At 40.7% G+C, this 27,237-nt stretch overlaps 1 protein-coding gene across 2 annotated transcripts; it reads right to left on the bottom strand.

The window, feature by feature from the left end:
- Positions 1–1,512: 1,512 nt before the first annotated feature.
- Positions 1,513–25,875, bottom strand: WFDC11 (WAP four-disulfide core domain 11). Of its 2 annotated transcripts, none has more exons than XM_012511775.2 (5): positions 25,787–25,875; positions 22,718–22,799; positions 3,462–3,612; positions 2,215–2,357; positions 1,513–1,689 (listed from the first exon to the last, which is right to left on the bottom strand). In XM_012511775.2, exons 3-5 carry the CDS (start codon positions 3,559–3,561, stop codon positions 1,669–1,671), a joined length of 264 nt encoding a protein of 87 aa, XP_012367229.1. In that variant the 5' UTR covers positions 3,562–3,612; positions 22,718–22,799; positions 25,787–25,875; the 3' UTR covers positions 1,513–1,668. The 2 variants fall into 2 exon arrangements, with proteins under 2 accessions (XP_012367229.1, XP_003253697.1); XM_003253649.2 differs by having other exon boundaries at positions 25,783–25,844.
- Positions 25,876–27,237: the final 1,362 nt, after the last annotated feature.

Below are 27,237 nucleotides of genomic sequence, written 5' to 3'. Positions count from 1 at the left end.
GCCTGGCTCCTGGGTCAGGAGGTGGGTGGGCCTGGTGCTTGATTCCACAGGGTTGGGCCTGAAGCCTGGATCCACTGCAGTGAATTTGTTGATTGGGTCTGCAGGAATGGTGTTGGAGCCAGCGTTCATGAAGGCAGGCCTGGACCTTGTATCAGTGAAGGCCAGCCTCATGCCTGGGTACACAGAAGCTAACCTGGCTCTGGGAAGGGCCATGAGCCTGAATCTACAGGATCTGGCCAAGTTCTGGGAGGGGGATGGCACCTGGGACTATTGAGATGGGTCTGGAGCCTGAGTACATCAGGGCTGTCCTGGAGCTTATGTCTGCAGGGGTGTTCTTGGAGCCTCAGTCTACGGGATCTGGCCTAGAACTGAGTTCTACTGGGGTGGGCCTGGACCCTGGATCTGCTGTATCAGGCCTGGACTCTGGGTTCACTGGACCTCGGATGCACATGGACTGGCCTGGAGCCTACAGCCAACCTGGTACTGGGGCTAGTGTGGAGTTTGGTCCACAAGGGCTGGTCTGGAGCCTCAGATCATGGGCACTGACCTGGTGCCTAGAGTCACTGGAGCTGTCCTGGAGCCTAGAGCCAAGAAGGCTGGTCCAGCTCTGGAGTCTACTAAGACTCTTGGACCTTCAGTCAAATGGAGGGCGGTGCTATGGAGACTGGCTTGGCACTGTGCAGGACTGAGCCTGTGTCTGTGGGTATCTTCCTGGTGTATAAGGCCAGGGATGCTGATCTGGCACTGGAATGGGTGGGAAGCCTGTGGCCACGGGGATTGGCTTAGTACTGCATGGCCCTGGATCTTGTATTTGTAGGGCCTGGCCTGGAGGCTGAGTCTGCATGTGCTGGTCTGAGGAGTAGGGCTGTGGGAATCAACCTGGTGCTGAGGTAGACTTGAAGCCTGAAGCTATGAGGGTGAGCCCAGTGCTGGAGAAGGTCCAGAGCTTAGGGCCTTGGGATCTGCCTGGCTCTGGGATGGGCTTGGATCATGACTCTGTTGGGGCTAGCCTGAAGCTAGGACTGCTGGGGCCTGTCTGCCACTGGGGCCGCTAAGGTTGACCTGGCACTAGAGCAGACCCAGAGATCAAGTCTGCTAGGCAGACCTGGAGCCTGGGGCTGCTGAGGTCAGCCTATTTGTAATTTCTTTCTTCTGACAATTAGAAACCTTACTCAAATTATCTTCCAGTTATTTGCTTATTTGTTTAAACTTGTATATATGGAAAGTAGTTTTAGAATTGTTTATCCATATCCCTATAAGAAACCAATTACCAGACACCTGTTCTCTAAACAAGTGAGTGAATGTGCTACTGAAAATTCCCCACATTAAAAATGGGACAGAAATGAAATTCTGTTCTGTGAAGCCCATGAAATTAGCTTATCAGTTCTAAGCTTATCAGATGGGACGGCAAAAGTTGGAAGCTAGTCTGCAATGTAGGTGAGGAACAATACTGGGGATTTGTAATAAGGGTACTCATGGATGGTGGGATGAGCTGAAAAAAGGCAAGGCCACTACTGGTAAATAAGTTTATTTTTCAAGTGTTTGCTGTTGTCCAGTTCTCAGTAAAAATAGACTGGTGTTCCTAAAAGTAGCCACAGGGTGCTACTATGAGACCTGTTAAACATTTCCCAGCCCACACAGGTGGCAGCCTGGTGGGAAGCTACGGTTTTAGTAATCTTCACTGGTTTCCTGTAAAACAAAAAGGTTAGATTTTTAGAGGCTAGAGAACTCTGAGAAACAAGCATTCATTCCTCCTGCTTAATAATATCCATGTTCACCAGACAATGGGACAAGAATACTTTAACATAACAACAGGAGTTGTCCGCTTCTGAGTAGGTGAGGTATTGGTCTACTGAACAAAAAAAGGTGGAGACTCTGGGCCTGGCTGAGCCAAATGGCCCATGGGAAAGTCTGACTATGGAAGCAGTGGTTAGAAATCTGGACAAATTTAGGAAAAATAGCAAACTATGGTGTAATACAAAGAAGACAACACAGACAGATATTGATTATCTAATGAAAGAATCAATGGGGTCTAAGCTGGTGTCTTGATTTACTCGCCAGTGAATTGCTTTCCAAGTTAAAGGGACATTGTCTTCTGTTATTTTTGTACCTAGAATTTGGGGTACCTCAGTCTTCTGTTTAGGAATAACAGCCTCTGAGGAGGGAATGATAATCAGTGAAGATATACACCCAAGCAAACATCTCCCAACTCACGACGTTTATCCAGCAGATGTTTCCACAATAGGTCCAGCAGCATGTATAATTTTTGTCTTCACATCTAAAGGCTTTAGAACACTTATTGGTACATTCTTTGACATTTGGCTTTCCCCAGCATTCTTCAAGCAACAATTCCTTCCCTGAAATTGAGATGAGATGGTCAAAGGTTGATAGTACGTTTCAGCCAAGAGCGAAAAGAAAGGCCCTTCATACGTTTAACAGTTCCTCCTGGAATCTGGGCCCCAAATCCCAACCAAGATACCTATTTGCCTTTTAAGGGAATTGCCTTCATGAGCCTCCTCAAATTCCTGTCATTATACCTTCACTGACCCCATTGCATCTTCACTGACCTCTTTTCCTTCTCGACCTCTGCAGGCTTCACCAGTGTTGCAGGCCTCTGGATCCTCTCTGAGCATCCCAACGATACAACTCAGTCAACCCCCAGCATTCACATAACCTCCTATAAAATCTGCATTTACATAACAGGAGATCTCAGGGCCTGGCATATCTTGTAGCCTTATTGAAATGCCTATGTCACAGTGTGGGAAGCTAGGCCAGGTCAAGTAAGAAACAGATTCTCTCCCTTTTTCTTTCCCTACTTGCTGACTCTGTGGTTAATAACTCAGCCTCTCTTCAAATTCTGAGGTCTCTCAGTTTTCTTAGCCCCTCCATTCAGCCCATTTTCTCATCATATGACCCCCAAGATTGCCCCACTAAGAACCGATCTCAAGCTTCTTTCCTAATTTTTCACATTCTGAAAGCCTTGCCACTGAAACTAAGGGTATGTACTAAGAAATGCCCATTTGGTACTCATATGACAAAGTATATGCAGCTAGGGCACAGGGATACCAGTATAGAGCTACACGATTAGCTCTATACTGACATCTCACCCTCAAAGACAGCCTAACATTGGAAAATATTTTTATGCTTATAGCTTGTGGTATATATACACATACATATGTTTGTATACATATAAATATATATATATATATAGAGAGAGAGAGAGAGAGATGGAAAGAGATATAGACAGATATTGCTATTTTAAAGGTTAAAAGAGGAAGCATTGAAGGACCTCAGCTTAGGGATTTCTTGAATCTCTGTGCATACAAAATTGTCTGATTCTCTGATGGGTAATACTATGAAGGTGGGTCCTGAGTCAGATACAGCAGACATGAAACCCCCTCCCTTGTTCAGAAACAAGCTCATCCCCCTCCTGTGGCTCCTAATCCAGCCTCACCACCTACTGTCATATCTTTTCTTCCTCATTTCTCCCAGCACAGACAGTAGCACCATACAGAAGAATGTCATGAGCATGGGTATCCAGAGCTTCATGAGGCTGGCCATATGTCTCTGAATATATGTTGTCGGAAGGATTATTTTTCTTCCCAGTCACTGCTAGAGATCAAGACATATAAATAGGGAAAGAGAGGTGTGAAGCAAGAGAAAGTGCTTGTCGAATTTCTTCATTCTTTATCTTCTCACTATTCCCCTTAGGCCTCTGCCTACCCAACAACTGGCACACCTAAGCTGAGCGTTGGCTTTGCTAAAAGGAATCTCTCCATCTCACACCTCATGCTTTCCTTTTGCTGGAAAAAAATGTAATATGTTGCCTTATTTTGATTAAAACATAATTCAAATTCAGCTTACAAAAAAATTTTTTTTTAATCTTTTATTTTAGGTTTGGGGTATATGTGAAGGTTTGTTACACAGGAAAACTTGTGTCATGAGAGTTTGTTGTACAGATTATTTCATCACCGAGGTATTAAGCCCAGTATCCAACAGTCATCTTTTCTGCTCGTCTCCCTCCTTCCACCCTTCACCCTCAAGTAGACCCCAGTGTCGGTTGTTCCTTCTTTGTATTCATGAGTTCTCATCATTTAGCTCCCATTTATAAGTGAGAACATGTAGTATTTGAACAAAATTCTTTTTGAAAATGTATTCAACATTAATTGAACACCTACTATGTGCCAGGCACTATTATACACCATATATAGAGAGAGGGTCCTTAACTTATGATGGTTTGACATACAACTTTTCAACTTTATGATGGTGCAAAAGCAATACACATCCAGTAGAAATTGTACTTTAAGTACCCATCAACCATTCTGGAGGTTTTCTTTTGGTTTTTTTGTTTGTTTGTTTGTTTGTTTTTGTTGTTGCATAATATTCCATTCTGTGACTATGTCACACAATATTTATTCATTTTCATGAAAATGAACATTTAGGGGCCAAATAGGAACAGCTCCAGTCTACAGCTCCCAGTGTGAGCGATGGAGAAGACGGGTGATTTCTGCATTTCCAGCTGACGTACCAGGTTCATCTCACTGGGGAGTGTCAGAAAGTGGGTGCAGGACAGTGGGTGCAGCACACCAAGTGTGAGCCAAAGCAGGATAAGGCATTGCCTCACCTGGGAAGTGCAAGGGGTCAGGGAATTCCCTTTCCTAGTCAAAGAAAGGGGTGACAGACGGCACCTGGAAAATTGGGTCACTCCCATCCTAATACTGTGCTTTTCTAACGGTATTAGCAAACGGCACACCAGGAGATTATATCCTGCACCTGGCTCAGAGGGTCCTATGCCCACAGAGCCTCACTCATTGCTAGCACAGCAGTCTGAGATCAAACTGAAAGGCGGCAGCGAGCCTGGGGGAGAGGCGCCCACCATTGTGGAGGCTTGAGTAGGTGAACAAAGCAGCCGGGAAATTTGAACTGGGTGGAGCCTACCGCAGCTCAAGGAGGCCTTGCCTGCCTCTGTAGACTCCACCTCTGGGGGCAGGGCATTGCCAAACAAAAGGCAGGAGAATCCTCTGCAGACTTAAATGTCCCTGTCTGACAGCTTTGAAGAGAGTAGTGGTTCTCACAGCACGCAGCTGGAGATCTGAGAACAAACAGACTGCCTCCTAAGTGGGTCCCTGACCCCCAAGTAGCCTAACTGGGAGGCACCCCACAGTAGGGCAGACTGACACCTCACATGGCCAAGTACTCCTCTGAGACAAAACTTCCAGAGGAATGATGAGGCAGCAACATTTGCTGTTCACCAATATCTGCTGTTGTGCAGCCTCCACTGCTGATACCCAGGCAAACAGGGTCTGGAGTGGACCTCCAGCAAACTCCAACAGACCTGCAGCTGAGGGTCCTGACTGTTAGAAGGAAAACTAACAAACAGAAAGGACATCCACACCAAAACCCCATGTGTACATCACCATCATCAAAGACCAAAGGTAGATAAAACCACAAAGATGGGGATAAAACAGAGCAGAAAAACTGGAAACTCTAAAAATCAGAGTGCCTGTCCTCCTCCAAAGGAACACAGCTTCTCACCAGCAATGGAACAAAGCTGGACAGAGAATGACTTTGATGAGCTGAGAGAAGGCTTCAGACCATCAAACTACTCTGAGCTAAAGGAGGAAGTTCGAACCCATGGCAAAGAAGTTAAAAACCTTGAAAAAAAATTAGACGAATGGCTAACTAGAATAACCAATGCAGAGAAGTCCTTAAAGGAATTTGGATGGAGCTGAAAACCAAGGCATGAGAACTACGTGATGAATGCACAAGCCTCAGTAGCCGATTCGATCAACTGGAAGAAAGGGTATCAGTGATGGAAGATCAAATAAATGAAATGAAGTGAGAAGAGAAGTTTAGAGAAAAAAGAATAAAAAGAAATGAACAAAGCCTCCAAGAAATATGGGACTATGTGAATAGACCAAATCTACGTCTGATTGGTGTACCTGAAAGTGATGAGGAGAATGGAACCAAGTTGGAAAACACTCTGCAGGATATTATCCAGGAGAACTTCCCCAATCTAGCAAGGCAGGCCAACATTCAAATTCAGGAAATACAGAGAATGCCACAAAGATACTCCTTGAGAAGAGCAACTCCAAGACACATAATTGCCAGATTCACCAAAGTTGAAATCAAGGAAAAAATGTTAAGGGCAGCCAGAGAGAAAGGTCGGGTTACTCACAAAGGGAAGCCCATCAGACTAACAGCTGATCTCTCTGCAGAAACTCTACAAGCCAGAAGAGAGTGGGGGCCAATATTCAACATCCTTAAAGAAAAGAATTTTCAACCCAGAATTTCATATCCAGCCAAACTAAGCTTCATAAGTGAAGGATAAATAAAATCCTTTACAGACAAGCAAATGCTGAGAGATTTTGTCACCAGCAGGCCTGCCCTAAAAGAGCTCCTGAAGGAAGCACTAAACATGGAAAGGAACAACGACTACCAGCCCCTGCAAAAACATGCCAAATTGTAAAGACCATCAAGACTAGGAAGAAACTGCATCAACTAACGAGCAAAATAACCAGTTAACATCATAATGACAGGATCAAATTCACACAAAACAATATTAACCTTAAATGTAAATGGGCTAAATTCTCCAATTAAAAGACACAGACTAGCAAATTGGGTAAAGAGTCACTACGCATCAGTGTGCTGTATTCAGGAAACCCATCTCACGTGCAGAGACACACATAGGCTCAAAATAAAGAGATGGAGGAAGATCTACCAAGCAAATAGAAAACAAAAAAAGGCAGGGGTTGCAATCCTAGTCTCTGATAAAACAGACTTTAAACCAACAAAGATCAAAAGAGACTAAGAAGGCCATTACATAATGGTAAAGGGATCAATTCAACAAGAAGAGCTAACTATCCTAAATATATATGCACCCAATACAGGAGCACCTAGATTCATAAAGCAAGTCCTTAGAGACCTACAAAGAGACTTAGACTCCCACACAATAGTAATGGGAGACTTTAACACCCCACTGTCAACATTACACAGATCAATGAGACAGAAAGTTAAAAAGGATACCCAGGAATTGAACTGAGCTCTGCAGCAAGAGGACCTAATAGACATCTACAGAACTCTCCACCCCAAATCAACAGAATATACATTCTTCTCAGCACCACACCGCACTTATTCCAAAATTGACCACATAGTTGGAAGTAAAGCACTCCTCAGCAAATGTAAAAGAACAGAAATTATAACAAACTATCTCTCAGCCACAGTGCAATCAAACTAGAACTCAGGAAATGGAACTTAACACCCACTCAACATTAGACAGATCAATGAACAGAAAGTTAAAAAGGATACCAGAATTGAACTGAGCTCTGCAGCAAGAGACCTAATAGACATCTACAGAACTCTCCACCCCAAATCAACAGAATATACATTCTTCTCAGCACCACACCGCACTTATCCAAAATTGACCACATAGTTGGAAGTAAAGCACTCCTCAGCAAATGTAAAAGAACAGAAATTATAACAAACTATCTCTCAGACCACAGTGCAATCAAACTAGAACTCAGGATTAAGAAACTCACTCAAAACCACTCAACTACATGGAAACTGAACAACCTGCTCCTGAATGACTACTGGGTACATAACGAAATGAAGGCAGAAATAAAGATGTTCCTTGAAACCAATGAGAACAAAGACACAACATACCAGAATCTCTGGGACACATCCAAACCACTGTGTAGAGGGAAATTTATGGCACTAAATGCCCACAAGAGAAAGCAGGAAAGATCTAAAACTGACACCCTAACATCACAATTAAAAGAACTAGAGAAGCAAGAGCAAACACATTCAAAAGCTAGCAAAAGGCAAGAAATAACTAAGATCACAAAAGAACTGAAGCAAATAGAGACACAAAAAACCTTTCAAAAAATCAATGAATCCAGGAGCTGGTTTTTTGAAAAGATCAACAAAATTGATAGACCACTAGCAAGACTAATAAAGAAGAAAAGAGAGAAGAATCAAATAGATGCAATAAAAAATAATAAAGGGGATATCACCACCGATCCCACAGAAATACAAACTACTATAAGAGAATACTATAAATACCTCTACACAAATAAACTAGAAAATCTAGAAGAAATGGATAAATTCCTAGACACATACACCCTCCCAAGACTAAACCAGGAAGAAGTTGAATCTCTGAATAGATCAATAACAGGCTCTGAAATTGAGGCAATAATTAATAGCCTACCAACCAAAAAAAGTCTAGGACCAGATGGATTCACAGCCAAATTCTACCAGAGGTACAAGGAGGAGCTGGTACCATTCCTTCTGAAATTATTCCAATCAATAGAAAAAGAGGGAATCCTCCCTAACCCATTTTATGAGGCCAGCATCATCCTGATACCAAAGCCTGGCAGAGACACTACAATAAAAGATAATTTTAGACCAATATCCCTGATGAACATCAATGCAAAAATCCTCAATAAAATACTGGCAAACCAAATCCAGCAGCATATCAAAAAGCTTATCCACTGTGATCAAGTGGGCTTCATCCCTGGGATGCAAGGCTGGTTCAACATATGCAAATCAATAAACATAATCCAGCATATAAACAGAACCAATGACAAAAACCATATGATTATTTCAATGGATGCAGAAAAGGCCTTTGACAAAATTAACAACCTTCCATGCTGAAAACTCTCAATAAATTAGGTATTGATGGGATGTATCTCAAAATAATAAGAGCTATCTATGACAAACACACAGCCAATATCATACTGAAGGGGCAAAAACTGGAAGCATTCCCTTTGAAAACTGGCACAAGACAGGAATGCCCTCTCTCACCACTCCTATTCAACATAGTGTTGGAAGTTCTGGCCAGGGCAATCAGGCAGGAGAAGGAAATAAATGATATTCAGTTAGGAAAAGAGGAAGTCAAATTGTCCCTGTTTGCAGATGACATGATTGTATATCTAGAAAACCCCATTGTCTCAGCCCAAAAGCTCCTTAAGCTGATAGGCAACTGCAGCAAAGTCTCAGGATACAAAATCAATGTGCAAAAATCACAAGCATTCTTATACACCAATAACAGACAAACAGAGAGCCAAATCATGAGTGAATTCCCATTCACAATTGCTTCAAAAAGAATAAAATACCAAGGAATCCAACTTCCAAGGGATGTGAAGGACCTCTTCAAGGAGAACTACAAACCACTGCTCAATGAAATAAAAGAGGATACAAACAAATGGAAGAACATTCCATGCTCATGGGTAGGAAGAATCAGTATCGTGAAAATGGCCATACTGCCTAAGGTAATTTATAGATTCAATGCCATCCCCATCAAGCTACCAATGACTTTCTTCACAGAATTGGAAAAAACTACTTTAAAGTTCACATGGAACCAAAAAAGAGCCCGCATTGCCAAGTCAATCCTAAGCGAAAAGAACAAAGCTGGAGGCATCACACTACCTGACTTCAAACTATACTATAAGGCTACAGTAACCAAAACAGCATGGTACTGGTACAACAACAGAGACATAGATCAATGGAACAGAACAGAGTCCTCAGAAATGATGGCACATATCTACAACTATCTGATCTTTGACAAACCTGACAAAAACAAGAAATGGGGAAAGGATTCCCTATTTAATAAATGGTGCTGGGAAAACTGGCTAGCCATATGTAGAAAGCTGAAACTGGATCCCTTCCTTACACCTTATACAAAAATTAATTCAAGATGGATTAAAGACTTAAATGTCAGACCTAAAACCATAAAAACCCTACAAGAAAACCTACGCAATACCATTCAGGACATAGGCGTGGGCAAGGACTTCATGTCTAAAACACCAAAAGCAATGGCAACAAAAGCCAAAATTGACAAATGGGATCTAATTAAACTAAAGAGCTTCTGCACAGCAAAAGAAACTACCATCAGAGTGAACAGGCAACCTACAGAATGGGAGAAAATTTTTGCAACCTACTTATCTGACAAAGGGCTAATATCCAGAATCTACAATGAACTCAAACAAATTCACAAGAAAAAAGCAACCCCATCAAAAAGTGGGTGAAGGACATGAACAGACACTTCTCAAAAGAAGACATTTATGCAGCCAAAAAACACATGAAAAAATGCTCATCATCATTGGCCATCAGAGAAATGCAAATCAAAACCACAGTGAGATACCATCTCACACCAATTAGAATGGCCATCATTCAAAAGTCAGGAAACAACAGGTGCTGGAGAGGATGTGGAGAAATAGGAACACTTTTACACTGTTGGTGGGACTGTAAACTAGTTCAACCATTGTGGAAGTCAGTGTGGCGATTCCTCAGGGATCTAGAACTAGAAATACCATTTGACCCAGCCATCCCATTACTGGGTATATACCCGAAGGACTATAAATCATGCTGCTATAAAGACACATGCACACGTATGTTTATTGCGGCACTATTCACAATAGCAAAGAGTTGGAACCAACCCAAATGTCCAACAACGATAGACTGGATTAAGAAAATGTGGCACATATGCACCATGGAATACTATGCAGCCATAAAAAATGATGAGTTCATATCCTTTGTAGGGACATGGATGAAACTGGAAAACATCATTCTTAGTAAACTATTGCAAGGACAAAAAACCAAACAGCGCATGTTCTCACTCATAGGTGGGAATTGAACAGTGAGAACTCATGGACACAGGAAGGGGAACATCACACTCCGGGGTCTTTTGTGGGGTGGTTGGAGGGGGGAGGGATAGCATTGGGAGATATACCTAATGTTAAATGACGAGTTACTGGGTGCAGCACACCAACATGGCACATGTATACATGTGTAACTAACCTGCATGTTGTGCACATGTACCCTAAAACTTAAAGTATAATGAAAAAAAGAAAATGAACATTTAGGTTGTCTGCAGTGGTTTCACCGTTGAAATCATAAAACTAAAGCAGCCATGAACAAGTATACTATTCTCCTGCACATGAATGAGAATTGTTCCTCCTTCCACCCATGCTTTTCTCTTTAATGTTTTCTATTTTCAGTACAGTATTATATATATTACATGAGCTATTCAACACTTTATTATTAATAAGCTTTGTGTTAGATAATTTTGCCCAACAGTAAGCTAATGTTAAGTGTTAAATAGCTTACAAAATTCTTAAAACATAAAGCGCATAAAAGAATGTGAAAATATTTTTAGTAATTCCACTATATTGATGTATAATATTCTATCTTTCATGTGTGCATAGATATAGATTTTTTATAAAACGAAATTAAATAAGCTTGCTGTTATATAATGACTTTTAAAAAACTATTAAGATATAACTGACATATAAAAAGCTATTTATAGGACATATTTAATGTATACAACTACAATGAGTTTGAAGACAAGTATACATCCATGTAATCATCATCACAATCTAGGCCATAAACATATCCATCGCCTCCAATAGTTTCCACAGGCCTTTTTACTTATTATTTGGTGTGTGTGTGTGCAATAAAAGTAAGACCTATCATCTCAAATTTTTAAGTTTGCAATACAGTATTGCTAACTATGGGCACTATGCTATACAACAAGTCTCTGAGATGTATCCATCTTGTATAACTGAAATTTTGTGCCCTTTGACTAATATCTTCAATCTCTCTGCTTGTTATTGGTCTGTTCAGGGTATCTAATTCTTCCTGATTCAAGTTAGGAGGGTTGTATTTTTCCAGGAATTTATCCATCTCTTCTAGGTTTTCTAGTGCATGTGTGTAAAGGTGTTCATAATAGCCTTACATGATCGTTTGTATTTCTGTGGTGTCAGTTGTAATATCTCCCGTTTCATTTCTTAATGAGTTTATTTGGATTTTCTCTCTTATTTTCTTGGTTAATCTTGCTAATAGTATATCAATTTTATTTATCTTTTCAAAGAACCAGCTTTTTGTTTCATTTATCTTTTGTATTTTTTTGTTCCAATTTCATTTAATTCTGCTCTGATCTTGGTTATTTTTTTTTTATCACACTTTAAGTTCTGGAGTACATGTGCAGAACGTGCAGGTTTGTTATATAGGTATACACGTGCCATGGTGATTTGCCATACCCATCAACCCATCATCTACATTAGGTATTTCTCCTAATGCTAACCCTCCCCCAGCCCCCCACCCCCCCGCCGACAGGCCCAGTGTGTGATGCCCGCCCTCCATGTCCATGTGTTCTCATTGTTCAACTTCCACTTATGAGAATATGCAGTGTTTGGTTTTCTGTTCTTGTGTTAGTTTGCTGAGAATGATGGTTTCCAGCTTCATCCATATCCCTACAAAGGACATGAACTCATCCTTTTTTGTGGCTGCATAGTATTCCATGGTGTTTATGTGCCACAAAATCATGAAGCCTTTGCTCATCCCTATGTCCTGAATGGTACTGCCTACGTTTTCTTCAAGGGTTTTTATGGTTTTAGGTCTTGTGTTTAAGTCTTTAATCCATCTTGAGTTGATTTTTGTATAAAGTTAAGGAAAGGATCCAGTTTCAACTTTCTGCATATGGCTAGCCAGTTTTCCCAGCACCATTTATTAAATAGGGAATCCTTTCCCCATTGCTTGCTTTTTTTCAGGTTTGTCAAAGATCAGATGGTTGTAGATGTGTGGTGTTATTTCTGAGGTTTCTTCTGCTGGGTTTGGATTTGGTTTGTTCTTGTTTCTCTAGTCCCTTGAGGTGTGACATTAGCATGTCAATTTGTGCTCTTTCAGTCTTTTTGATGTAGGCATTTAGGGGTATGGGCTTTCCTGTTAGCACCACCTTTGCTTTATCCCAGAGGTTTTGATAGGTTGTGTCACTACTATTGTTAAGTTCGAATAATGTTTTAATTTCCATCTTGATTTCATTTTTGACCCAATGATCATTCAGGAGCAGGTTATTTAATTTCCATATATTTGCATGGTTTTGTAGCTCTTTTTGGAATTGATTCCCAGTTTTATTCCACTGTGGTATGAGAGAGTGCTTGATATAATTTCAATTTTCTTAAATTTATTTTTTTTAATTTTTAATTTTTGGAAACAGTCTCGCTCTGTCACCTAGGCTGGAATGCAGTGGTGCAATCTTGATTCACTGCAACCTCTGGCTCTGAGGTTCAAGTACTTATCATGCCTCAGCCTCCCGAGTAGCTGGGACTACAGGCATGTGCTGCCATTCCTGGCTAACTTTTGTATTTTTAGTAGAGATGGAGTCTCACCATGTTGGCCAGGCTGGTCTTGAACTCCTGACCTCAGGTGATCCACCCACCTCAGCCTCCCAAAGTGCTGGGATTACAGGCATGAGCCACCATGCCTGGACCAATTTTCTTAAGTTTATTGAGGCTCGTTTTGTGGCCTATCATATGATCTATCTTGCAGAAAGTTCCATGCACTGTTGAATAGAATGCATATTCTCTGGTTGTTGGATAGAATGTTCTGTATATATCTGTTAAGTCCATTTGTTCCAAGGTATAGTTTTAATCCATTGTTTGTCAACTTTCTGTCTTGATGATCTGTCTCGTGCTTTCGGTGGAGTATTGAAATCCCCCACTATTTTGTGTTGCTGTCTATCTCATTTCTTATGTCTATTAGTAATTGTCTTATAAATTTGGGAGCTCCAGTGTTATGTGCATATTTGTTTAGGATTGTGATTTTTCCTGTTGGACAAGGTCTTTTACCATTATATAATGTCCCTCTTTGTCTTTTTTAACTGTCATTGCTTTAAAGTTTGTTTTGTCTGATATAAGAATAGCTACCGCTGCTCGCTTTTGGTGTTCATTTGCATGAAATGCCCTTTCCACCCCTTTAATTTGTTATGAATCCTTACGTGTTAGGTGAGTCTCTTGAAGGCATCAGAGAGTTGGTTGGTGAATTTTTTTTTTTTCCATGCTGCAGTTCTGTATCTTTTGAGTAGAGCATTTAGGCCATTTACATGTGTTTCCAGAATTTGTTTCAAGACTTAGAGCTCCTTTTAGCAGTTCTTGTAGTGGTAGTTTGATAGAGGCGAATTCTCTCAGCATTTGTTTGTCTGAAAAAGACTATCTTTCCTTCATATATGATGCTTAGTTTCACTGGATACAAAATTCTTGGCTGATAATTGTTTCATTTGAGGAGGCTGAAGATAGGGCCCCAATCCCTTCTAGCTTGTAGGGTTTCTACTGAGAAATCTCCTGTTAATCTGATAGGTTTTCTTATATAGGCTACCTGGTGCTTTTGTCTCACAGCTCTTAAGATTCTTTCCTTCACCTTAACTTTAGATAACCTGATGACAATGTGCCTAGGCAATGATCTTTCTGTGATTAATTTCCCAGGTGTTCTTTCTGCTTCTTGTATTTGGATGTCCAGGTCTCTAGCAAGGCTGGGGAAGTTTTCCTCAATTATTCCCCCAAATATATTTTCCAAACAGATTTCTCTTCTTCTTCAGGAACACTGATTATTTTAGGTTTGGTTGTTTAACATAATCCCAGATTTCTTGGAGCCTTTGTTCATATTTTCTTATTCTTTTTTCTTTGTCTTTGTTGGATTGGGTTAATTAAACCTTGTCTTCAAGCTCTGAATTTCTTTATTCTACTTGTTCAATTCTATTGCTGAGACTTTCCGGAACATTTTGCATTTCTATAAGTGTGTCCAATGTTTGCTGAAGTTTTTATTGTTTTTTCTTTATGCTTTCTATTTCCTTGAATATTTCTCCTTTCACTTCTTGTTTCTTTTTTTTTTTTATTTCCTTGCATCAGGTTTCACCTTTCTCTGGTACCTTTCTGATTAGCTTGATAACTAACCTCCTGAATTCTTTTTCAGGTAAATCAGGGATTTCTTCTTGATTTGGATCCATTGCTGGTGAGCTAGTGTGATTTTGGGGGCGGGGGTGTTAAAGAGCCTTTCTTCATCATATTACCAGAGTTGGTTTTCTGGTTCCTTCACACTTGGGTAGGCTCTGCCAGAAGGAGGGCCTAGGGCTGAAAGCTATTGTTCCGATTCTTTTGTCCCTCCAGGTGTTCCCTTGATGTAGTACTCTACCCCTTTTCTTATGGATATGGCTTCCTGAGAGCTGAGCTATAGTGATTGTTATCTCTCTTCTGGGAATAGCCACCCAGCAAGTCTACCAGGCTCTGGGCTGGTACTGGGAGTTGTCTGCACAGAGTCCTGTGATGTGAACCGTCTATTGGTCTCTTAGCTGTGGATACCAGCGCCTGTTCTGGTGGAGGTGGCAGAGGGGTAAAATGGACTCTGTAAGCGTTCTTAGCTTTGGTGGTTTAATGCTCTATTTTCATGCTGGTTGGCCTCCTGCTGGGAAGTGGCACTTTCCAGAGAGAATCAGCTGTGGTAGTATGAAGAGGAACTGGTGGTGAGTGGGGCCCTATAACTCCCAAGAGTATGTGCCCTTTGTCTTCAGCTACCAGGATGGGTAGGGAAGAACCATCAGGGTTAAGCATGTCTGAGCTCAGACTTTCCTTGGGTGGGTCTTGCTGAGGCTGCTGTAGGGGATTGGGTTGAGGTTCCCAGGTAAATGGAGTTGGGTACCAAGAAGAATTATGGCTGCCTCTGCTGAGTCATACAGGTTGTCATGGAAGTGGGGGAAAGCTGGCAGTCACAGGCCTTACTCAACTCCCATGCAAACCGAAGGGCTGATCTCACTCCCACTGTGCCCCCTCCAACAGCACCCAGTCTGTTTTCAGGCAGTCGGCAAGCAAGACTGAGAACTTGCCCCAGGCTACGTGCCTCCCAGCTGCAAAAGAAAAGGGCTTTAGTTCTTTCTCCACCTGTAGAGTCTGCACACCAGATTCGCGCCCTCCCTCAAGCTCTAGCCGGAAGGCTTCTCAGCCAGTTCAAATTGTTACAAAGTTCAACTGGTGACTTCCTTCTCCCTGTGGCATTTTCCCCATGCCTTTGGCCACCCTCCCACAGGATCCCTGCGGTGCCAGGCAGGAATGGCCTGCTTGGGGACCCAGTGAGTTCCCAGGGCCTTCTGCTGCTTCCTGTACCCCTGTATTTCACTCAGCTCTCTAAATTGATTCAGCTTCAGGTAAGGTTGGAATCTTCTTCCGCAAACTAGACCTTCAATTTCCCCAGTGGGGATGTGTGTTCAGGGACAGAGGATCACTCTTTTCCACTTCCACAGTTTGGGCAATCACCGTATTTGGGGTGTCTCTTGGGTCCTGCAGGAGCAGTCCGCTTCCTTCAGAGGTTCTGTGGGTCCTCTCGGGATTCCTGATTTATTCCTGCAGTCGTTCTGGAGCTAAAATTCAGGATGGAAGCCTCTGCACACTGCTCTGTCTGTCAAGTCGAGCTAAAATCTAGTCCTGCCTCCCATCCACAATAAACATACGTGTGCATGTGTCTTTATAGCAGCATGATTTATAATCCTTTGGGTATATACCCGGTAATGGGATTGCTGGGTCAAATGGTATTTCTAGTTCTAGAATCTTGAGGAATCACCACACTGTCTTCCACAATGGTTGAACTAGTTTACAGTCCCCCCAACGGTGTAAAACTGTTCCTATTTCTCCTCATCTTCTCCAGCACCTGTTGTTTCCTGACATTTTAGTGATCTCCATTCTAAGTAGCGTGAGATGGTATCTCATTGTGGTTTTGATTTGCATTTCCCTGATGACCAGTCATGATGAGCATTTTTTCATGTATCTGTTGGCTGCATAAATGTCTTTTTTTTGAGAAGTGTCTGTTCATATCCTTTGCCCACTTTTTGATGGGGTTGTTTTTTTCTTGTAAATTTGTTTGAGTTCTTTGTAGATTCTGGATATTAGCCCTTTGTCAGATGGGTAGATTGCAAAATTTTCTTCCATTCTGTAGGTTGCCTGTTCACTCTGATGGTTGTTTCCTTTGCCGTGCAGAAGCTCTTTAGATTAATTAGATCCCATTTGTCTATTTGGCTTTCGTTGCCATTGCTTTTGGTGTTTTAGTCATGAAGTCCTTGCCCATGCCTATGTCCTGAATGGTATTGCCTAGGTTTTCTTCTAGGGTTTTTATGGTTTTAGGTCTAACATTTAAGTCTTTAATCCATCTTGAATTAATTTTTGTATAAGGTGTAAGGAAGGGATCCAGTTTCAGCTTTCTGCATATGGCTAGCCAGTTTTCCCAGCACCATTTATTAAATAGGGAATCCTTTCCCCATTTCTTGTTTTTGTCAGGTTTGTCAAAGATCAGATGGTTGTAGGTGTGTGGTGTTATTTCTGAGCCCTCTGTTCTGTTCCATTGGTCTATATATCTTTTTTGGTACCAGTACCATGCTGTTTTAGTTACTGCAGCCTTATAGTATAGTTTGAAGTCAGGTAGTGTGATGCCTCCAGCTTTGTTCTTTTTGCTTAGGATTGACTTGGCAATGCAGGCTCTTTTTTGGTTCCATATGAACTTTAAAGTAGTTTTTTCCAATTCTGTGAAGAAAGTCATTGGTAGCTTGATGGGGATGGCATTGAATCTATAAATCACCTTGGGCAGTATGGCCATTTTCACGATGTTGATTCTTCCTATCCATGGGCATGGAATGTTCTTCTATTTTTTTGTATCCTCTTTTATTTCATTGAGCAGTGGTTTGTAGTTCTCCTTGAAGAGGTCCTTCACATCCCTTGGAAGTTGGATTCCTAGGTATTTTATTCTCTTGGTAGCAATTGTGAATGGGAATTCACTCATGATTTGGCTCTCTGTTTGTCTGTTATTGGTGTATAGGAATGCTTGTGATTTCTGCACATTGATTTTGTATCCTGAGACTTTGCTGAAGTTGCTTATCAGCTTAAGGAGATTTTGGGCTGAGACGATAGGGTTTTCTAAGTATACAATCATTTCATCTGCAAACAGGGACAATTTTACTTCCTCTTTTCCTAATTTAATACCCTTTATTTCTTTCTCTTGCCTGATTGCCCTGGCCAGAACTTCCAACATTATGTTGAATAGGAGTGGTGAGAGAGGGCATCCCTGTCTTGTGCCAGTTTTCAAAGAGAATGTTTCCAGTTTTTGCCCATTCAGTATGATATTCGCTGTGGGTTTGTCATAAATAGCTCTTACTATTTTGAGATACGTTCCATCAATACCTAGTTGAGACTTTTTAGCATGAAGGGCTGTTGAATTTTGTCGAAGGCCTTTTCTACATCTGTTGAAATAATCATGTGATTTTTATTGTTGGTTCTGTTTATGTGATGGATTACATTTATTGATTTGTGAATGGTGAACCAGCCTTGCATCCCAGGGATGAAGCTGACTTGATCATGGTGGATAAGCTTTTTGATGTGCTGCTGGATTCAGTTTGCCAGTGTTTTATTGAGGATTTTTGCATCAATGTTCATCAGGGATATTGGTCTAAAATTATCTTTTATTGTAGTGTCTCTGCCAGGCTTTGGTATCAGGATGATGCTGGCCTCATAAAATGAGTTAAGGAGGATTCCCTCTTTTTCTATTGATTGGAATAAATTTCAGAAGGAATGGTACCAGCTCCACTTTGTACCTCTGGTAGAATTTGGTTGTGAATCTGTCTGGTCCTAGACTTTTTTTGGTTGGTAGGCTATTATTGCCTCAGTTTCAGAGCCTGTTATTGGTATATTCAGAGATTCAACTTCTTCCTGGTTTAGACTTGGGAGGGTGTTTGTGTCTAGGAATTTATCCATTTCTTCTACATTTTCTAGTTTATTTGCATAGAGGTGTTTCTGGTATTCTCTGATGGTAGTTTGTATTTCTGTGGGATTGGTGGTGATATCCCCTTTTTATCATTTTTTATTGCATCTATTTGATTCTTCTCTCTTTTTTTCTTTATTAGTCACAATGCTAGTAGTCTATCAATTTTGTTAATCTTTTCAAAAAACCAGCTCCTGGATTTATTGATTTCTTGAAGTGTTTTTTGTGTCTCTAACTCTTTCAGTTCTTCTCTGATCTTAGTTATTTCTTGCCTTCTGCTAGCTTTTGAATTTGTTTGCTCTTGCTTCTCTACTTATTTTAATTGTGATGTTAGGGTGTTGATTTTAGACCTTTCCTGCTTTCTCTTGTGGGCATTTAGTGCTATAAATTTCCCTCTATGCACTGCTTTAAATGTGTCCCAGAGTTTCTGGTATGTTGTGTCTTTGTTCTCATTGGTTTCAAAGAACATCTTTATTTCTGCCTTCATTTTGTTATTTACCCAGTAGTCTTTCAGGAGCAGGTTGTTCAGTTTCCATGTAATTGTGTGGTTTTGAGTGAGTTTCTTAATCTTGAGTTCTAATTTGATTGCACTGTGGTCTGAGAGACAGTTTGTTGTGATTTCTGTTCTTTTACACTTGCTGAGGAGTGCTTTACTTCCAATTATGTGGTCAATTTTAGAATAAGTGTGATGTGGTGCTGAGAAGAATGTATATTCTGTTGATTTGGGGTGGAGAGTTTTGTAGATGTCTATTAGGTCTGCTTGGTGCAGAGCTGAGTTCAAGTCCTGGATATCCTTGTTAACCTTCTGTCTCGTTGATCTGTGTAATATTGACAGTGGGGTGTTAAAGTCTCCCATTATTATTGTGTGGGAGTCTAAGTCTCTTTGTAGGTCTCTAAGGACTTGCTTTATGAATCTGGGTACTCCTGTATTGGGTGCATATATATTTAGGATAGTTAGCTCTTCTTGTTGAATTGAGCCCTTTACCATTATGTAATGGCCTTCTTTGTCTCTTTTGATCTTTGTTGATTTAAAGTCTGTTTTATCAGAGACTAGAATTGCCACCCCTGCTTTTTTTTTGCTTTCCATTTGCTTAGTAGATCTTCCTCCATCTCTTTATTTTGAGCCTATGTGTGTCTCTGCACATGAGATGGGTCTCCTGAATACAGCACACTGATGGGTCCTAACTCTTTATCCAATTTGCCAGTCTTCATCTTTTAATTGGGGCATTTAGCCCATTTACATTTAAGGTTAATATTGTTTTGTGTGAATTTGATCCTGTCTTTATGATGTTAGCTGGTTATTTTGCCCTTTAATTAATGCAGTTTCTTCATAGCATTCATGGTCTTTACAATTTGGCATGTTTTTGCAGTGGTTGGTACCGGTTGTTTCTTTCTATGTTTAGTGCTTCCTTCAGGAGCCCTTGTAAGATAGGCCTAGTGGTGACAAAATCTCTCAGCATTTCTTGTCTGTAAAGGATTTTATTTCTCCTTAACTTATGAAGCTTAGTTTGGCTGGATATGAGATTCTGGGTTGAAAATTCTTTTCTTTAAGAATGTCGATTATTGGTTCCCACTCTCTTCTGGCTTGCAGATTTTCTGCCTAGAGATCTGCTGTTAGTCTGGTGGACTTCCCTTTGTGGGTAACCTGATCCTTCTCTCTGGCTGCCCTTAACATTTTTTCCTTCATTTCAACTTTAGTGAGTCTAACAATTATGTGTCTTGGGGTTGCTCTTCTCGAGGAGTGTCTTTGTGATGTTCTCTGTATTTCCTGAATTTGAATGTTGGCCTGCCTTGCTAGGTTGCAGAAATTCTCCTGGGTAATATCCTAAAGAGTGTTTTCCAGCTTGGTTCCATTCTCCTCATCACTTTCAGGTACACCAATCAAATGTAGATTTGATCTTTTCACATAGTCCCATATTTCTTGGAGGCTTTGTTCATTTCTTTTTACTCTTTTTTGTCTAACCTTTTCTTCTCACTTTATTTCATTAATTTGATCTTCAATCACTGATACCCTTTCTTCCACTTGATTGCATTGGCTACTGAAGCTTGTGCATGTAGCACGAAGTTCTCGTGCCATGGTTTTCAGCTCCATCCGGTCGTTTAAGGTCTTCTCTACACTGTTTATTCTGGTAAGCCATTCATCTAACTTTTTCTCATGGTTTTTAGCTTCCTTGCAATGGGTTCAAGCATCCTCCTTTAGCTCAGAGAAGTTTGTTATTATAGACCTTCTGAAGCCTACTTCTGTCAACTTGTCAAAGTCATTCTCTGTCCAGCTTTGTTCCGTTGCTGCCAGAGAGCTGCAATCCTTTGGAGAAGAAGAGGCACTCTGGTTTTTAGAATTTTAAGATTTTCTGCTCTGGTTTCTCCCCATGTTTGTGGTTTTATCTACCTTTGGTCTTTGATGTTGGTGACCTATAGATAGGGTTTTGGTGTAGATGTCCTTTTTGTTGACGTTGATGCTATTCCTTTCTGTTTGTTAGTTTTCCTTCTAATAGTCAGGTCCCTCAGCTGCAGGTCTGTTGGAGTTTGCTGGATGTCCACTCTAGACTCTGTTTGCCTGGGTATCACCAGCAGAGGCTGCAGAACAGCAAATATTGCTGCCTGATCCTTCTCTGGAAGCTTCATCCCAGAGGGGCACTCAGCCATATGAGGTGTCTGTCGGCCCCTACTGGGAAGTGACTCCCAGTTAGGCTACACAGGGATCAGGGACCCACTTGAGGAGGCAGTCTGTCTGTTCTCAGAGCTCAAACGCCATGCCGGGAGAACCACTGCTCTCTTCAGAGCTGTCAGACAGGGATGTTTAGGTCTGCAGAAATTGTCTATTGCCTTTTTTTTTTTTTGACAGAGCTCGCTGTCGCCAGCTGGAGTGCGTGCGTGATCTCAGCCACGCAGCTCCGCCCCCCACCCTCCCTCAGCCCCGAGCTGGACTACAGGCGCCCCCCCCGTGGCTATTTTTTTTTTTTGGACGGTTTCACTGTTAGCTAGGTGTCTCGATCTCCTGACCTGACCGCCCCCCCCCCAATGCTGGTACAGGCGTGAGCCACCGCACCCAGCTCTATTGCCTTTTGTTTAGATATGCCCTGCCCTCAGAGGTGGTGACTACAGAGGCCTAGGCCTTGCTGAGCTGCGATGAGCTCTGCCTAATTTGAGCTTCCCGGCCACTTTGTTTACCTACTCAAGCCTCAGCAATGATGGACACCCCTCCCCCAACCAGGCTGCCACCTTGCAGTTCGATCTCAGACTGCTGCACTAGCAATGAGCAAGGCTCCATGGGTGTGGGACCCACCAAGCCAGGCCCGGGAGAGAATCTCTTTGTCTGCTGGTTGTTAAGACCTTGGGAAAAGCACAGTATTTGGGTGGGAGTGTCCTGATTTTCCAGGTGCCATCTGTCATGGCTTCCCTTGGCTAGTAAAGGGAAATCCCCCGACCCCTTGCCCTTCCCGGGTGAGGTGACACCCCACCCTGCTTCAGCTCCCCCTCCGTGGGCTGCACCCACTGTCCAACAAGTCCCAGTAAGATGAACCAGGTACCTCAGTTGGAAATGCAGAAATCACCCAATCTCCTGTGTTGATCACGCTGGGAGCTGCAGACCAGAGCTGTTCCTATTCAGCCATCTTGGAGCCGCCTCCTCCATGAGTATTTCTTAACAACCTGAGCCTTATCTTACATGATCATACTACAGTTATCAACTTTGTTAAGTTTAACCTTGATCAAACATACTTTTATCTATTCTATCATGAGTATTAAATTTTGTCACTTCACCCAATAATGTTCTTTTTCTTTTATGAAATTCAAATTTTGGAAGAATACAGCCAACCTTTTCTTTGAACTGAATAGTCCTCAATTGGGGTTTATCTGAGATTTTCTTAAGATTAGATATAAGTTATGTATTCTCAATGGGAATAGCATGTAGATGATGTTATGTCCTTCTCAGGATATCATATATGGAGGCACACAATGTCTATCCATGTTATCTTTCTCTGTCTCAGTTTCTCCATTTGAACAACATAAACAATAATTTATTCCATAGAGGGATAGTGTTGGCATGATGCAGGGGCATGATTTGGGCAGGGAACCCATCCAAGCAAGACAAAAGTGAAAGCTTTTACAGATTCACACTTCCAGCCCCAGGACGCTGACCCCCACCTACCTTTGAAGATGTTGGAGTTGGAGGTGCTGATACCTATTTGGCTGGTGGCTCTTCTTCTTTGCCTCTAGGAACCATGGAGCCCCTACACAGTGAGCAGGTGGTGAGCAAAACCAATCAATTATGCAGATCTTAGTCATGCTTCTGGTTGTGGCAGATCTGTAAGTTCTGTTCCAAACCATAAGTTGGGTACATATAGAACATTGTCCCTGAATTCCTATTCAAGGAGTACTTTCTTCTTTTTGCTGCAGGCAATATAGACACAGAACACTGTGGGCCTGCAGAATCCTCTCCTCCCCTAACACACACACAAGTCTGGCTGATTGTGGACACTCAGACACAAGTCTGGGTGATTGTGGAGTGGAAGGAGGATCTACATATCTATTTTTTTCTAACATTGTGTGAGGATCTTCATAAAGTCTCATCCATATTTATATTAACTTCTCCATTGCTAGCATCAGCCTAACACCACCTTATCAGCAATCTCTTGTGACTTTTGTGACGAAAAGAGAGATCTCTTCCAAGAGGGCTTGGAAAATGTCACATAATATGTAAATTTTAAATATATAGACTTAAACTATACTCAAATCCTACCCCCCACTTACTCTAGGAAAGTCACTAATCATCTCTGTGCCTCAATTTCCTCATTTTTAAAGTGAGAATAGCAGTACTTTCTTCATAGGATTTTTGGGAGGATTCCATGAGTTATTTTGTGTTAAACACTGAGACCCAATGTCTGGCGTATAAGCAGTGCTATGTATGGTTTGTTAAATAAACCAATAAAACACTTATTGAAGTATTCAGAATCACCCAGTTGAACACCAAATTCACTATGAGTCAGATATTTAACATGTATTAACCAATACTCTCAATGACCCAGTGAGTTTAGTGCTAAATATTTATATTTTGCAGATGCAGAAACTGAAGCATCGAGGTGCTAAGCAACTTGCCCAAGGCCACACAGCCAATAAGTGGTAGAAACAAGATTTGAAAGGAAGTGAATTCAGAGCTAGGTATGCCAGATGGTGAATGAAGCCCACAGCTTTTCCTGGGCCTCAGAGCCATGATACATCTTGGGCTTATTCCCATCACCAAGAGCACTCTCTCTAGATACCCTTACAGTGCTAGCAGAGGGGCATAATGGGAAGGGAAATTTCAGGAGCTGAGCTGACTGTGAGAGGCTCTGAGTAAGTCTTGACTGGGTCTAGGAATATTCCCAGAGTTGTTTGGTTGGGATGAGAAAGTGGGAAAGTAGGAGAGAAGCAAAGCCTGTAGATTGTCCTAACATTTTCTTCTCTAGTTTTATTTCCTTGCCTCTTCCCACTTTACAACATACTCTTGGCCTTGTCCTCTTCCTGGGACCCCTCATCACTGTATATCATTTACTTCTCTCCGTAGGAAAAAAAAAAGAAAAATGTTTCTTTTCAGGATGTCATTTTTTGCTCTTGTACTAATAAAAGAGCAACTCATGCTTAGTGCATAAATCTTGTAAAAATATGAAAATGACAAATTTAAAAATAATTGTTAATCTTGCCAACCTAGGCTAACATTTGTGCATATATTCTAGTAGACTTTTTCTTATGTACATATATGTTTTTATATAGTGGATAATCCTGTGACTATTTTAAAGTTTAACATTTACAATAAATATTTTCCTGTATTCCTAAATATTTTCAAAAATTTCATAGATTGGTAGATTACTCTGCCAATTAATCACCAGTTGTTGACAAGCTTGGTGGTTCCAGTTTTTCTCTATTGTAGAAATTCACTATTAGTTACATAATTATAACTAAATCCTTGAGTATTTATTTATTTATTCCTTGGGAAAGCCAATAAAAGTAGAAATACACATAATTCAATCTGTGCATAAATATTACCAATTCTCTCTTCATAATGTTTAGGCTATACTTGCACCAACAAAGAAATGGTCTGAAAATGTCAGACCATTTCCTTCATCTTGACCCTGACATAGACATTCAGAGAATTCAGATGGTAAGTCGGAGGAGCCAGCAGGCTATTGACTATTCACAGTTGTCTAGTGCCACAATCACAGGCCTTACACTCATCTGATGTAAACTTAAAAACCATCTTTACAGAGGCAGATACTAAAAAACAAAAATTAAAATTTAAAAACCATCTTTATCATTTGCTAACTCCATGGCCTTGGGTAACTCATTTCACTTCTGGAAAACTCCATTTAATCACATGGAAAAATTATAGTACAGGCATACCTCAAAGATATTACAGATTCAGTTCCAGGCCACCCTAATAAAGTGAGTCAAACAAATATTTTGGTTTCTCAGTGCATATAAAAGATATGTTTACACTATACTGTAATCTACTAAGTGTGTGACAGCATTATGTATAAAAACAGTGTACGTATCTTAATCCAAAAATACTTTATTGATAGAAATCAATACCAAGAGCTCTCAAAACCACACACTTACATGTGCTTATTAGTACATGCTCCTATTCCTGAATGACTTTTTTAAGTCAGAAATCAAGAAGCTTTTGAAACTAATAAGAACAAAGATACAACATACCAAAATCTCTGGGACACAATTAAAGCAGTGTTGAGAGGAAAGTTTATAGCACTAAATGCCCACATCAAAAAGTTAGAAATACCTCCAATTAACCTAACATCACACCTAGAGGAACTTGAAAAACAAGAGCAAACCAACCCTAAAGCTAGTAGAAGAAAAGAAATAACCAAAATTAGAGCTGAACTGAACAAAATGGAGACAAGGGAAACCACACAAAAGATCCATGAAACCAAAAGTTGGTTCTTTGAAGAATAAATAAGACTGGTAGACCACTAGTTAGACTAATAAAGAAAGAGAAAATCCAGATAAACACAGTCAAAAATAACAAAGGGGATATTACCACTGACCCCATATAAATACAAACAAAAATCAGAGACTATTACAAACACCACTATGCACACAAACTAGAAAACCTACACAACATTGATAACCTCTTGGAATCATAAAAACTCCCAAGATTAAACCAGGATGAAATTGAACAGACCAATAACAAGTACCAAAATTTAATCAGTAATAAAAACTTACCAACCAGAAAAGGCCCTGGACCAGATGGATTCACAGCCAAATTCTACCAGACATATAAAGAAGAGCTGGTGCCAATCCCACTGAAATTATTCCAAAAAATTGAGGAGGAGGGACTCCTCCCTAATTCATTCTATGAAGTCAGCATCATTCTGACATCAAAACCTGGCAGAGACACAACAGAAAAAGAAAACTTCAGACCAATATCACTGATGAACATAGATGCAAAAATCCTAAACAAAATACTAGCAAACCAAATCCAGCAGTACATTAAAAAGCTAATCCACCACATTGTTTCCTGTTGGGAGCTCCCTGCAATACCCGCCCACCACCCCCTCCCCTGCAAAAAAATGAATTCACCACAATCAAGCAGGCTTTATCCCTGGGAACCAAGGTTGATTCAACATATGCAAATCAGTACATGTGATTCATCACATAAACTGAACTTAAAAAAAAAGATCATCTTAATAGATGCAGAAGAGGCTTTTGATAAAATTTAACATCTTTTCATGTTAAAAACCCTCAACAAACCAGACATCAAAGGTACATACCACAAAATAGTAATAGTCATCTCTGACAATCCCACAGCCAACATCACACTGAATTGACAAAAGCTGGAAGCATTCCTCTTGAGAAGCGGAACAAGACAAGGATGCCCACTCTTGCCACTCCTACTCAATATAGTATTGAAGTCTTAGCCAGAGCAATCATGCATGAGAAAGAAATAAAAGTCATCTAAATAGGAAGAGAGGAAGTCAAACTATGTTTGACAGACAATATAAGCCTAGAAAACCCTGTAGTCTCTGCCCAAAACTTCTAGATCTGATAAACCACTTCAGCAAAGGTTCAAGATACGAAATCAATGTACAAAAATCAGCATTTCTAGCAGCATTTCACTCGTATGAAATGCACAGAAATATGTCCAAGCTGAGAGTCAAATCAAGAATGCAATCCCATTCACAATAGCCACAATAAGAATAAAATACCTAGGAATACAGCTAACCAGGGAGGTGAAAGATTGTTACAATGAGAATTATAAAACACTGTATCAGAGACAACACAAACAGAAAAACATTCTATGCTCATGGATAGGAAGGGTCAATATTGTTAAAATAATCATACTGCCCAAAACAATTTATGGATTCCATGTTATTCCTATGTACAAACTACCAACAACATTTTTCATAGAATCAGAAAAAGCCATTTGAAAATTCATTTGGAAGCAAAAAGGGCCTGGATAGCCAAAACAATTTTAAGCAAAAAGACCAAAGCTGGAGGCATTATACTTCCAGACTTCAAACTATACTATAAGCCTACAGTAACCAAAACAGCATGGTACTGGTACAAAATCAGAATCACTAACAAACGAAACAGAGTAGAGAACCCAGAAATAAAGCTACACACCTACAACCATCTGATCTTCAACAAAGCTGACAAAAACAAGCAATGGGAAAAGGA

This window comes from Nomascus leucogenys, chromosome 13, assembly GCF_006542625.1.
Source record: "Nomascus leucogenys isolate Asia chromosome 13, Asia_NLE_v1, whole genome shotgun sequence".
NCBI classification, from domain to species: domain Eukaryota; kingdom Metazoa; phylum Chordata; class Mammalia; order Primates; family Hylobatidae; genus Nomascus; species Nomascus leucogenys.
The sequence above is the reverse complement of the archived record's forward strand: the minus strand, read 5'-3'. Positions and strand labels throughout refer to the sequence as shown.

Excerpts from the sequence above, each read along its gene's own strand:
- WFDC11 (XM_012511775.2), bottom strand. The coding sequence starts at position 3,561 with ATGGCCAGCCTCATGAAGCTCTGGATACCCATGCTCATGACATTCTTC. Across the intron at positions 2,358-3,461 it reads GAGGAAGAAAAGATATGACA|GGAAGGAATTGTTGCTTGAA; the intron begins GTAGGTGGTGAG and ends TCTCAATTTCAG. Across the intron at positions 1,690-2,214 it reads ACATCTGCTGGATAAACGTC|GAAACCAGTGAAGATTACTA; the intron begins GTGAGTTGGGAG and ends TTTGTTTTACAG.